The sequence below is a fragment of the Vombatus ursinus genome, unplaced genomic scaffold (assembly GCF_900497805.2).
Source record: "Vombatus ursinus unplaced genomic scaffold, bare-nosed wombat genome assembly UNPS02014812.1, whole genome shotgun sequence".
Lineage (NCBI taxonomy): Eukaryota > Metazoa > Chordata > Mammalia > Diprotodontia > Vombatidae > Vombatus > Vombatus ursinus.
In genome coordinates this window covers 81,891,916-81,905,919 of record NW_020954590.1, presented here as the reverse complement: position 1 = coordinate 81,905,919, position 14,004 = coordinate 81,891,916, and the positions used below count along the sequence as shown (strand labels likewise).

Below are 14,004 nucleotides of genomic sequence, written 5' to 3'. Positions count from 1 at the left end.
ATGAGGTGTACGACATAGAGAAACAACCAAATACTGTAGCATGGTGTTTGACAAACTGATGACCACAGAGCATGGCAACCTGGCAGAAATAGGTTTAGACCAGCACCTTATACTATATACAAAGATGAACTTCAAATGGATATTTGACCTAGATCTAAAAGACTATATCATGATTAAATTATAGGAACAAGGAAGACATTACCTTTCAGATTTATGTATAGTGGAAGAGTTAATGACCAAATAAGAGAAAGAAAGAGTCACACAAGATAAAATGGTCAATTTTATGTAACATGTATGATCTGGGCCCACTTTTTCAGGGCCAGGTCTGCTGCATCTCCCTCTTAGGGTTCTTTGGCACCCTTAGTGGTTTGTAGGGATCTGTATTATGCGCTATTAACTTAGGCCTCCACCAGTTGTGTTCTCCCTAATTTTAGGGGGTAACTAGCGCTTCACTTCCATTTAACCACATAATCCAGGATAACTTCAACAGAAGGATATATACTTCACAAATATAGAAACTACAAATGTATAGATATTTTCCCCAGTACCTCAGGGCATAATTACTCTTATACAACAGAGATCTGAGAGGAGAGATTAGTTTTATAATTTAGCTCAGTTCCTACATAGCATTGCTTTTATCAGGTTCACTTCCATATCATTGATATTTCTGCCAGTTAAATCCTTCACCTTGGCCAAGGTCTCAAAGGTCATTCCTGAAGATCATTCTAGGTTCCTTGGGGGATCAGTACTACATTGGCTGCAAAACTTGGTCTGGTTTCCAACTCTTGGATTCTCAAAACTCACTCTCTTGGCCTCTCTCTTGGAGACTCTACTTCTAACACCTAGAACAGAAAAAAAAAATGAAGTCAGGCCTTTTGTTTATTGTTTTGAAAATTCTTGCCACTCTCCTCAAAAACACTTTGTAGGAAGGTTTTTGTTTTGTTCTGTTTTTTTGGTTTTTGCTTTTTGGTGAGGCAATTGGGGTTAAGTGACTTGCCCAGGGTCACACAGCTAGTAAATGTCAAGTGTTTGGTCTGAGGCTGGATTTGAACTCAGGTCCTCCTGACTTCAGGGTGCTCTATCCACTGCACAACTTAGCTGCCCCAGGAAGTTTTATTCTAAGATACACCAACTGCTTTTTATTATATCCTCTCCGCCCCCCAATACTCTGGTGGAAATGCTGTTGTAAACAGCTACCTCCTGTTTCAGCCATCTATGGCAGCTGGGTAGGAGTGTCACATGGGAATTTCCTATGTATAGTGCAAGGACCTGACTCCTTTTTATTTTATTCTTTTTATTATTTTATCCTTTTTATTCTCAGCAGCACTCCATTCTTCCTTCTACACTGACAGCAGTTAGAAGTACTATCTGCTACTCATAAAGAACTTTGTATCTTACGTATCTAAATCGCATTCTACATCATAGTATGGCTGCTGTTTGTGTACAAGACATTCGCTACTCCATTGTAAATTCCTTAGGAGCAGAGATTGTGTTTTGTTCATTTTTGTGCAATGGCCTACCTGGTTCTCTGATCCTCCCATCCCTAATCACATCTCCAGTTTTGATAGTTGGGGTCACTTTAACTCCCATCTGAAGCTTGTTTCTGTATGTGCCACAAAAGTGCTTATACATAGTAGGCCCTCAGTGAAGATTCAATGGAACTATAGAACGATTGGTGTTGGTAAGGCAGGGAGCAATTGGCTCTCTGTAGAGGTTGGCTTTGGAGTTACCAATGTCAGATATTAATCAAAATAACCACCCAAGAATGCGACTTTTTTCCCTGTTAAACATACAATTTCAAACACAAAGCCTTGCTTTCATTGTACTGTGCTTTCTTAGGGAGGGAAGACCATCTTAGATATCTTGTCAACTATCAGATATTTACTCCTTTTCCTTATCCCAATTCTTCTTAAGTTTTCTTGTTTACTATACTCTTTGAACTTCATTGAAACACACACATTGCCTGTTAGAAGTGTTCCATTTGGTTTCTTTCTGCTCTGCTTAAACTCTTTACCTAGTTATCTCCCAGAAAACTTAAATTAGTATCGACCATATATTTCACTAAAGAAATCCCCTTTTCAGTTTGTGTTCATGAGAAACTACATTTTTGTCCAAAACAATGTCATTCAGGATCCTGAAATAACCATCAGTAAGTAGAGAAGCTTTGAGAAAAGGAAGTAAGCTGTGTTCTGGTCCCTACAACAAACAGACAGGCCTGGAGTTCCACATATACCAAGAGACAAATGGTTTTTGTCAGGGGACCCAGACTACAGACTAATCTTTGTTTGCAAGTAGCCAAGAGACAAAAAGTTCTCCTTAGGAAGGCTCTAAGCACAGCCAAGCCTGTGTTCCCACAGTTACCGAGAGAAACAAAAGGTTTCCATCAAACAGCCCCCAAATAGAGCTGAGGAATCACAAACAAAAGGTTCTACTCAGGCACTTATTACAGAAATAAAGACTCTAAAGCTATAGCAATAACCCAAGGAAGAGAAAAATTAAGTATTCTCTTTGAACCCTACAAATGAAAAGGTTAGGAATTTGGATTAGATTAATTTTTGCTAAGATGAGACTGTCCAGAGAAGGGCAACCAGCATGGTAAAGGGATTGGAGTTGATGCCACATGAGGACTGGTTGAAGGACTTAGGGGTGGTTAGTCTAGAGAAGACTTAAAAATAGAAACGAGAACTGTGTAAGTATCTGAAGGGCTTTTGTGTGGAAGAGGGATTAGGTTTATTCTTCTGGGTCAAGAAGGCAGTGTGGCATCTGAGGATGAATGCTGTCTTTGTAGTCAGATGCCCTGGGTTAAAATCTTCCCTCTGGTGCTTATTACTTTTGGAGGCATCTAGTCCCACTTCTTTCTTTTTACAGATGAGGAAACTGAAACCCAGGAAGACTGAGGTATTTACTCCTTTCTAATAACTCTCAAAGAGTAGAGTCAACAAGAAAACACAGGATAAGTTGGGGTAATAAAAAGGATTATACACCATATAAGTAAGGAAACCAAACCCCAGGAGTAATGGGTGTTTAAGAATAGGGTTAATTTGAGTCAATCAATCAAATCTCTCCTTCCCACTTAAAGTAAGTAACACTATGCCCTGACATCTTTGTTAGATGAGAACTCATTTCAATTAACTTGAGCAATCAGAAGTGTAAGAAGGAGGTAAACTAGGCACTTCAACTAGGTTTGATAAGAAGTCTGTTCAGATTGCTTGAGGAGACTTGAGTATGCACTGTGGGCTTTGTGTAAATAGCAGATCAGTTCTAAATCCTAGAATATGAAGGAGTGATGAGGAAAGTACAGTTAAACTCCTGAGAAGGAATTATGTGGGGAGGAAAAGAGACTTGTCTTCAGCCTTGGTCCTCCTCCTCCACTGAGGAAGACCTTGTGAGTTTTGAAGCTTCCAGAGAAATCTCGGACTTTACACTAGCAGCCTAGGAATAATGTCCATGGAAAGCTGATGATAGAGGACAGCATGGATGTGATGAGGAAAGGTAAATTCAAGGCACTACAGAGTACCTAGCAGAAGAACAATACTACATCTAAGGGGAACATCTTGAGGACTTTTCAGGGATATTTTGTACCAACTATACTACCACAGTTTCTGTTTCTATAGACCACAGTTGACTGTTTCTATAAGCTAATTAAGACTGGCTAATTAATTGACAAGAGAAAGCACACCGGTGGGTGTCATTAGCTACAGAATTACAAAGTCACCTCTTGAACCCTCAAGGCTACTCCTAGAATTTTTCTTTTTTTTTTTTTTTGGCTTTTTAGTGAGGCAATCAGAGTTAAGTGACTTGCACAGTGTCACACAGCTAGTAAGTGTCAAGTGTCTGAGGTCGTATTTGAACTCAGATCCTCCTGACTCCAAGGCTGATGCTTTATCCACTGTGCCACTTAGCTGCCCCCTACTCCTAGAATTTTAAGGTGGTGACATAGTAGTAGCCTGCTTCCAATGCCAGTGGGGACTGGGAGAATATCTCCAGAGCATATGCTGCAGGTAGAAGTTACAAAGAGACAAATTTAGCTTTGATCTTGAGAACAGCATTCTAACAACTAGAGTTATTCCCAAATGGAATAGCTTCCCTTGGATGGTTGAGAGCCTTTCATCTTTGCAGGTCTTCAAGCAGAATCTCAATAACTGGGTATACTTGGGTATACAGTAGTGGGGATATTGTTTAGGTGTGGGTTGGAGTAGAAGACCACAGGAGTCTCTTCCAACTCTAAAATTCTATGGCTGTATAAAAATAGAATTCACTGAGGTGGTTTATATTTCAAAGCTATTGTCAAATAGTTGGTATTATGATTGTTAGCAGTACAGTGCATGAGAAAACGTATTTCTGTAATGTTTTTAGGAAACTTGGTAAACAGGTCCTAACAAGCATTGGACTCTGTTAGGGACTCAAATGGATGGTGTTTCCAGATTCTTCTTTAAAGATTATTTAAACAATTAAAATAAGACTGTCTAAGAAGATCTCTTTAAGTAGCAAATAAATGATCTGATTGAACTCCAGTTCTGTGCTTTGTATCTCCCCAGCTAACATGCTTTCAAACTTCAGTATCTTCCTGAGTTCAAATGTGGCCTCAGACACTTAGTAGCTGTGTGACCCAGGGCCAGTCATTTAACCACTCAACTTTGCCTCAGTTTCCTTATCTATAAAATGAGCTGGAGAAGGAAATGACAAATCACTTCAATATCATTGCCAAGAAAATCCCAAATAAGATCACAAAGAATTGGACAGGACTTAAATGACTGAACAACAACAAATCCAAGTATTTCTAGGTTTACAAAACCAGCTTTCCTGGTTCATTCAATACCTTCAGCTTTTTCAGTGCCCTCAGCCCAGTGGTTCTATACATCTACATTTCCTTCTTCCTCTACACAGACCAGGATATTTTTTCCCAATATTGTTAATTATCCATGTGTATCCTCTAAAGTCTATTTAACCAGAAGGTAACCAAACTACTCTATATTAGCAATGTAATTATAGCAGAAAACAATATTGTTGCAAGTGGCACCATAACTACTTTGGGGGCTAAATAAGTATCTGTGGACAAGTTATGGACTAGAATAAAGGATTTCTGGTGGCATTTATGTGAAGCACTGAAGTAAGGGAGGGATTTAGCAGGCAGAGATATGGGGGGGGGGAATTAACTCTATGCAGGATGGACCATGAAAATGCAAGAAGACTGGAGAGGATAGGATGAAACTGGGGCATAGTATAGTTAAGCAAAAACATAGATTATGTAAAGGGGGAGTAATGTGTCACTGGAAATCCAATTCAATTCAATACTTTAATAAGTATTCATTAAGTGCCTGCTAATAGTAGACACTGCTATGTACTGGGGACAAAAGTAAATTGGTTCTTGGCCTCAAGGATCTTTCATTTTTTTTTTTTTTGCAAGAGGTGGTAGTATGCACATGGACAATTAAATGGAAAATGTATTTAAAGTTATTTCCTGGGGGAGAAGAGTAGTGACTGGGAGGTGGATAGGATCAGGCTTGGATTTCTGTAACAGGTGGTACTTAAGTTGAACCTTAACAGATGCTGGGAATTCTCTCTACCCCTGAGAAGGGAGTAAGGAGGAAGGAAAGGAAAGACATTAAACATTTATATAGCTCCTACGATGTGCCAGGCACTGTGCTAAGTGCTTTACATATACTATTTCATTTTATCCTCACAACAACCCTGAGAGGTAGAAGCTGTTTTTATCTCTATTTCACAGGTGAGGAAACTGAGGCTGAGAGAGGTTAAATGACTTGTCCAGGGTCATACAACTATTAGGTACCGGAGGTCAGATTTGAACTCAGATATTCCTGACTCCAGTCTCAGCACTCTATGACTTACCTGACTCAATGCAGGCATAGGTGTGCAGTGGAAAGAAATGTAAGCTATCAATAGTCATATAAAAAAATACTCCAAATCACTAATAATTAGAGAATGCAAATTTAAGCAACTTTGAGGTTCTATTTATACTGATTAAATTGGCAAAGGTGACAAAAAAGGTAAATGACAAATGTTTGAGTGGTTGCTAGAAAACAAGCACTCTAATGTACTATTGGTGGAGCTGTGAATTGTTTCAGCTATTCCAGAAAGCAATTTGGACTATACTTAAAACAATTACTAAATGGTGCATACAATTTGACCCTATCTAATAGCAGTATCATTGCTTGGCCTATACCCTAAATAAATTTTTTAAGAAAAGGAAAAATATGTCTATGTTAAAAAAATATTTAGAGTAGCACTTTTTGTAGTGGCAAAGAACTGCAAACTAAGGGGGTTCCCATTAATAGAGGAATGGTTGAATAAATCATGGTATATGAATTTAATGGGAAACTATTGTACTTCAAGAAAAAATGAAAGAACACTTTCAGAGAAAACTGGCAAAACTTGTATGAACTGTTGCAGGGTGAAATGAGAAGAATCAGTGAACAAACATTTATTAAGAGCCCACTATGTGTTAGGCACTGTGCTAAATGTAATTATCAATGCAATTATCAACCATGGTTCTAGAGTTCTGATGATAAAGCATACAACCAGTCTTGGGACCCAGAGGTAATACATTTGACATGTAGAATGAGATATATATTTGTGGAATCTCTAATGTGGAAATTTGTTTTGCTTGACTATGCATATTTGTTATGAGGTTTTCTTTCTCTTTTTATTGAGAGAAATAAGAGGGAAAAACAAATTCTTGTTAATTAAAAAAAAACAGCAAGAGAACTTCATTCTTATATCCCTTGACCAATTTAGCTATTGGGGAATGGCTGCCATCCTTATATATTTGAATAAGTTCCTTATAAATCTTGCATTTCAGACCCATATCAGAGAAATTTTCTGTAAAGATTTTTTTCATGGTCACTTTTCCTCACTTAGTACTCCACAACTGTCTTTACAAATATAATTGAGGTTTGACATATACCTGTACCACTTAAGATGGAATTACTCATGTGGAATATGCAAGGAGAATGGAGAACTGAAACATTCATGGATAGAGTACATTGGCTTTCTGATGGAGTTAAGAAGTAGCTTTTTCCCATTGGTTTTATAGCTGAAGAACTGTTGTGTTTTAAAATGGCCTAACTTAGCATGAATGAAAGCCATAGAGATCTGGGAATCTCAGAATCCAAGTGAGATGTTGCAAGCAACCTAACAGCAATGTCTTGAGATAGATAGTATGGATTCCAAGGCTCCAGCCTGGCAGAAGGCTTTGATGATGACTTTGGACATGAACTTGGTGGGATCAATGCTATGTAACAACATAGCTCTACCCCTGAGAGTGAAACATGGGCCTAATCTGTCCTTCCCCCTATCAAAGGGGCAAGGGTAGGGGGTTATGCCCTTGAGGTATTGGGGGAAATGTTTATTCTTGTTATATCTTTGAAATGAATATCCTATTGTAAAAGTGAATTCAATAGGAAGTAGTTCTAGAGAACTGAAGTACTGATCACTGGGCCCCTAAAATGGAAAGGACAGTCTGTGGACTCTAAACCCTTATTGGGAACTGGAAGCTTGTGATGGGTAAAATGTACTTGATCTGGTCCTGAGGGAGTGGGATCACACAAACGTCTTTACACAAAGATGAAGTCAGTGAAACAGAATAAATGTAATTAACAACAATGTTTTATAACTGAAGCAATCTGCTTCTACTATTCCTTCCTCTCTTCTCCTCACCCAGACTTCATTACTGGTTTTTATCTCCCCCTTCTTTTAATACCCTCTTCATGATCCATTCCTTAAAGTCAAAGTTTGTTTTGCTTGTAACTACTCCCTCCCTGGTATTGCCCCCCATCTTAACATTCCCTCTCCCTATTTCCTCCTGTTTTCCTATTGAGTTTCCAAATTCTTTGTTTATAAATCAGCCTGTGTGCTCAGCCCTCCTTTGTTTGTTTCAGAAAAAAATCAAAATCCATCTGATGCCTACCCCTACCACTTTTTCCTCCATATTAATATACTTTTCTTCTCATGAACCCCAATTATGATAAATAGTAAGTTCCATTCCCTTATTTTTTCTTTATGAACTAACATACTCTTTCTGCTCTCCATTTTCTCTCTTAAAACCCTCAGCAACATCAATCAACCCCGGGATCAGAGATTTCCAAACTTTCTCAGTTTATACCACTTAGTGTCCCAGTGATTTTTTCACAGTGCTCCTAGGCCAAAAGAAATACCTAACATGTTATTTATTAAGTAATTAGGTAAAAATTTTAAATGTCATTTAAAAATTAATTTATTTTTAACATTCATTTAAAATTTTTTAATTCCAAATTCTCTCCCTTCTGTTAGCCCCTCTCCCACACATTGAGAAGGCAAGAAATTTAATGCCCTTAAAATTTAAATATCCTAAGGCGCTCTGTGAGTTCCCTGTGTTGCTCTGGGACTCTGTCCAGTTAGAAGACCATGGCTCTAGTTTCTTGATTTGTCTTATTTAACTATTAGAAACCCTTAAATCATAACACATGGGTGGTTACTTGTTTTAATTGGTTAACTTGGTTGAGGAAGTTATAAACCCATTGACTACCGGGAAATTATTCAACAATGTTGACTTCAGCACATATGCTCACAAGTACATTGCAACTTGGGTATCAGAAAAATCAAAGGACTGGGCTAAAATTTTGACTTCACTCGTGCATGGAGATATTGTTCCATTGTACTCCCTCTACTAGTCCTTGCATGAGGAAGGAGGGAACTTTACTAACATCATTGTGCTCCCTCCACCTACCTGAGTCTGTTACTTATCCTATTCCCTTCATCCCCCTTTCAGTTAGACACTTGAGAGGTCTCTACCCATAGAGAAAAACCTTCATGAAAATAGCAACCTACATGAATTCATTTCTTGATATTTAACAAATTTCCATCCAGCCAATCCTCCCCAACCCAGTGATTCTGAACCTTGGCTGCCATTGTTCAGAGCACATTCTCCACTCCCCCATTGACTATTCCCTTATTCCAACATCCACCAATCCAAATTCTGCAACATTGCTCTCAAAAACTCCCTACTTCTTCCACTGTGCTCTCTGGAATTCCTGGTCCATAAGTAACAAACTAACTTTCCTCTTCTGACTTCATTTCTTGCTCCTCTGTGTTTGTGCATTTACGCCTGGGTGCCTCATGATGACAAGCTTCCCTGGCCATCCTTTGAAATACTTGTTACACTTTTACTCATACGCTATTTTGCTCCCCATTGCCTCTTCCAGGTTCTCCCTCTACAAATATCATTCAGGAAATTTTGAGGTTCGTTCAATCCAGATTTATGACCTAATCAACATTTTGATGACTGTTGTCTACTGGTCCTCCAGAATAGTCTCTTTCCTTCCTCAATGAATTCAATGCCTGGCTCACAATCTTTCTCTGTTCCCCAATTGCTGCCCTCATGCCAGGGGACTTTGACATGAATATTGATAATCCTTCAAATCTCTTAACTCTTAATTCTTCCTATGACTCTTTTTTCCATGCCCATCTCAGATAGATACAGAAATGGTCATATCTTGGATCTTGCCCTAACTCACAAATGTACCACTTCCATGTTTGTGAACTTCAAAATTATTTTATCTGATCATAATTTGTTGTTATTCTACCTTTCCTTCTTTCTTGCAACCCCAAGACTTATTCTTCATCTTCATTGTGACCTCTAGTCCCTCCATTCTTCAATTCCTACCCAGACCATTACCCCAACTTTGGCTACCTACACTCTTTTCCTTCCCCCATTGCCCTCTTGGTGAACCAAATCAAATGTACACTATTTTCTTCTCCCAAGTCCTTTGCCCTTTATCTTAACACCTATTTTATCCTGCCAAGCACCAACCTTTGGCTACTCCCACTATCCACTGTCTTTGCTTCTACTCTTGTTGCTGAATAAAGCTGGAGAAAACCATGAAACCGTGTTGACAAAGTATAGTACAAATTTAATTTATAAAATCTTAGTCTCTCACAAGGCAAGATAATCCTTTTTACACCTTTCTAAACAATTTACTGTTAACATAGCAACTTTTCTAAATTTTTTCAACCTTCTGCAAACTTTCCATTGTTCCTCCTCCCCACCTTCTCAGCTGAGAATCTTGCCTCATATTTCACTGAAGAAAACTGAGGTTATTTGAGCTCCTTCCTCCCTTCCCCCTCCTCCTCATCTCACATGACTCAGAAGCTTTCCCCCACTATTTCTTCCTTCATCCCTGTCTTACATGTAAAGATGACCCTTCTCCTTGCCAAAACAATCCTCTCTACATGCACAATTGATCCCATTCTATTCTGTTTTTTTCTAGCAGATCGTCCCCTTTCTCATCCCAGTTCTCTTATTAATTTTCAATCTCTCCCCTCTATTCCCTGCTTCCCGGTGCCCACAAACATATCTATGTTTTCCTCAACCTCAAAAACCCTCTGTTGATCTCTCTTTTCCCATCAGTTATCATTCTGTACTTCTATTTATTTATATGACCAAACCTCTTGAAAAAGGTTTCCAGATCAGTGCCTCCACTTCCTTTCCCCTGCCTCTCTTCTGAGCTATCTGCAGTCTGTATTACAATGACATTTTTCAACTGAAATTACTCTCACCATTTATCAATGGTCTCTTATTTGCTAAATCTAATGACGTCAATTGTCGTTTCTTCATGATCTCTCTACAGTCTTTGACACTACCAATCATTCTCTGTTCCCTAGATTATAGTGACACTATTCTTTCCTGGTTCTCCTACCACCTATATGACCACTGCTTCTCAATCTCCTGTGCTGGATCTTCATTCTGGTTGTGACCACAAACCATGATTTTCCCCTACACCTCTGGATTGGGTCCTAGTCTCTTCTATACTATTTCACTTGGTGATTCCATCAGCTCCTATACATTCAGTTATAATTTCTATGATGTTAATTCTCAGATCTATTTAACCCCTACTTTCCTCCTGAGCTTCAGTCTTATATTTCCAACTGCTTATTGGACTATTCAAACTGGATGTCCCTTAGACATTTTAAACTCAACACATCCAAAACTGAACTCATTATGATGTTCCCCAAACTCCCTTCTCCTCCTGACTTCTCTATTAATCTTGGGGGCACTATCATCCTCCCAGTAACACATGTGAGGTATCGTCCTCAATTCCTTAGTCTCTCTCTCACTCTCCATACCTAAATTAGTTGTCAAATCCTGCCATCTCTAATTTTACACCATTTCTCATGTATGCCCCTTATCTCTATCCTGGTAAAGGCCCTCATGATTCTATACCTGGACTATTGCAATAATCTGCTAGTTGGTCTCACTGCTTCAAGTCTCTCCTCACTCTAGCCCATTCTTCAATCAGCTGTCAAAGTAATCTTCCTAAAGAGCAGGTCTGAGCATGTCAATAAACTCTGGTGACTTTCCAATGACCTCTAGGACAAAAAAAATAAAATTCTAAAAGTATCTCAGCTTCTAAACTGCTTTATAATCTGCCCCTCCTCCCATCTACCCTTCCACTCATCTTATACAATACTCTACTATAAGTACTCTATGCTCCAATGATATTGATCTCTTTGTTTTTCTTCACACAAGACACTCTATCTCTTATTCTGGACATTTTCCCTGACTTTCTCTCATGCCCAGACTCTTTTTTTTTTAAATCCCCCTTTTTATTTCCTCTTCCTGACTTTTTTGGCTTTCTTCAAGCCTCAGCTGTAACCTTCCCCATTAGATTGTGAGCTCCTTGAAAACAGGGACTACTTTTTCTTTTTTTGCCTTTTTCTGCCTCCTCAGTGCCTAGCACATTGCTTGGCACATAATAGTCACTTAGTAAATCCTAATTACTTGTTGACATTGGAGTTTGGCCTTTAAAAGAAGCTGTAGATTTGAAATACCAGGAGAGCCAGAGATACGAGTTTGAAGACAGAGGAATCAGCTGGCCACACACAGACTCCCTTGGAGCTGAGATTATATAACCAAGTGGGCCTATGGTGAACCATGTATTGCAAAGAACAATGCAGCACCAGGAAGGGTAATGGATCAAAGCAACATTTGAACAGCAAGTAGTCACTGGGCCAAGTAGAGAGCTAAAAGTATTCAGATCAGAAATAGTCATGAAACAAGTGGGCCAAGCAGAGGATCATACATTTAGAGTAGGAAGGAACTTTAGAGATTATTTAATCTAAGTCCTTCAACCTAATTTTATACATAAAGAACCTTAGACTCAAAGATGGCAAGAGACTTGCCCAAGGTCATACAAAATGGGAGAGACAAGATTTAAACCTAAGTCCAATGATGCCCAATCTAGTTACTTTTCCACTGCAACATATTGTTGGGGCAAGTGGGAGAGGGACTGGAGGGTTGGTAAGAGAAAGAACCCCAACACAATGGAACAATCCTACACTTTGCCTGTAACTGGTGATTTGAGTTGTACGTAGCTGTGTGATTTCAGGGGAAAGGGTAGATTCCCTTGTTACCCTGAGTCCTCTAAAAAGTTCATTTCTTAGCACAAGAAATTCACTACCCCATCTGGATCTCACTATCCTTATCTGCAAAATTTTGTATTATATTTCATATACTAATGTGTGTGTGTGTGTGTATGTGTGTGTGTAATATTTATATCTTCTCTCTGCAATTTGAATGTAAGCTCCTTGAAGGCAGGGACTGCTTGACTTTTGATTTTGTGTCCTTAGTACCTAGCACAGTATCTGGCATGTGTATATATGCTTAATATGCTTTTGATTAAAATGACTGTATTATACCAGATAATTTGAAAATCATCTCCAATTTTCATGTTCTATGAAATATCTCCCTCTTAAATGAATTCTACTTTGCTTTGTTTTGATACATGGATTGGATATTTCTTCTGTACAAGTGAAATTTCATGAGTCTTTACTCCTGTCACTCACTTGACTTCTTGAGAAATGGTTGTGAAGCTGAGCTCTTTCTGTTGCAACATAAGGTGTAGCTCTGACAACAGTAAAGAAAGCATTTTGCACACTGGTATTGAGATCATTTGGAGGTATTAATAGAAGCTTGAATTTTTATTAGATATGAATATCCAGGAAAACAGTTCATTGTGGGTGAGCTATTACTGAGTCTTATCTACAAGCATCAAAGAAAGCTTGTTGTAGAAGAGAGATTTGGAAACCCAGAGAGTACAACTAAGGAGAGAAAAAAACAGATCCTTCCCAGAAACTCCAATTAGGGATTGTCAGCTTCATGACAAATGCTGTCAAACAATAATGTTGCTTATCTGAACAAAAAGGATTCAGTTTTCTAGGGCCTACATTATTTTTTGATTCACACATGGAGTGATATAATTTAAGTTAATGGATCAGTGATAAGATCAATCTACTTAAATGAAATTCAAGGAAAATTTTGATTTGATGTTTTAAAATTGGTGACTACATTAACCTTTGGGGAAGGAAATGCCCAGATGTCCATTCAAAACCTGGGAATATCTATGGTACATTGTATATCTGGATTAAAATCTGATGATAAATCAAAAACAAAAATACTTCTATGTCCATTTCCTTTGAACCTTATTCAGATTTATAAGTCCTTTTCTTAAATCTGGTGAAAGGAAAGTAGTTTGGGAGTCAAAGGACCTAGGTTTGACTCCCTGCTCTGCAATTATAGTATGACTTTGGGCACTTCAACTCTCTGGGCTTCAGTTTCCTCATCTAATATGACAAGATTAGTCTCAATGACTTCAAAGTTGCTTTTAGCTTTAAATCTATAATCCCATAAATTGGATGACTGCTCATAAGTTGAGAAAGGGCTGGGTAAGTTGTAGCATATGAATGTAAAAGATTACTATTGTGCTATAAGAAATAAATGATCTCAAAAAGACATGGAAAGACATATAAGCCAAGGTAGAGTGAAGTGAGCAGAAGAATAATTTATGCTATAATATCAATATTATAAAAATGAATAATTGTAAGGACTTTTATAAACTGATGAATGAAATGAGCAAGGCAACATCATTATAAAAGCAAACAACTTTGAAAGCTGTAAGAACTATGAACAGTAAAATACTCATCCATCATTCCAGAGGACCAGTGATGAAA

The 14,004-nt window shown here is 38.2% G+C and overlaps 1 protein-coding gene across 1 annotated transcript in view; it reads left to right on the top strand.

Annotated features, from left to right (window-relative positions):
• The first annotated feature begins 3,312 nt into the window (after window positions 1-3,312).
• Window positions 3,313-14,004, top strand: part of LOC114054252 (carbonic anhydrase-related protein) — a 183,067-nt gene continuing 172,375 nt past the window's right edge. Inside the window, exon 1 of the mRNA XM_027877430.1 lies at window positions 3,313-3,492. Coding sequence (XP_027733231.1) covers window positions 3,459-3,492 — 34 coding nt within the window. The 5' untranslated portion in view covers window positions 3,313-3,458. The remainder of the gene's footprint in view (window positions 3,493-14,004) is intronic.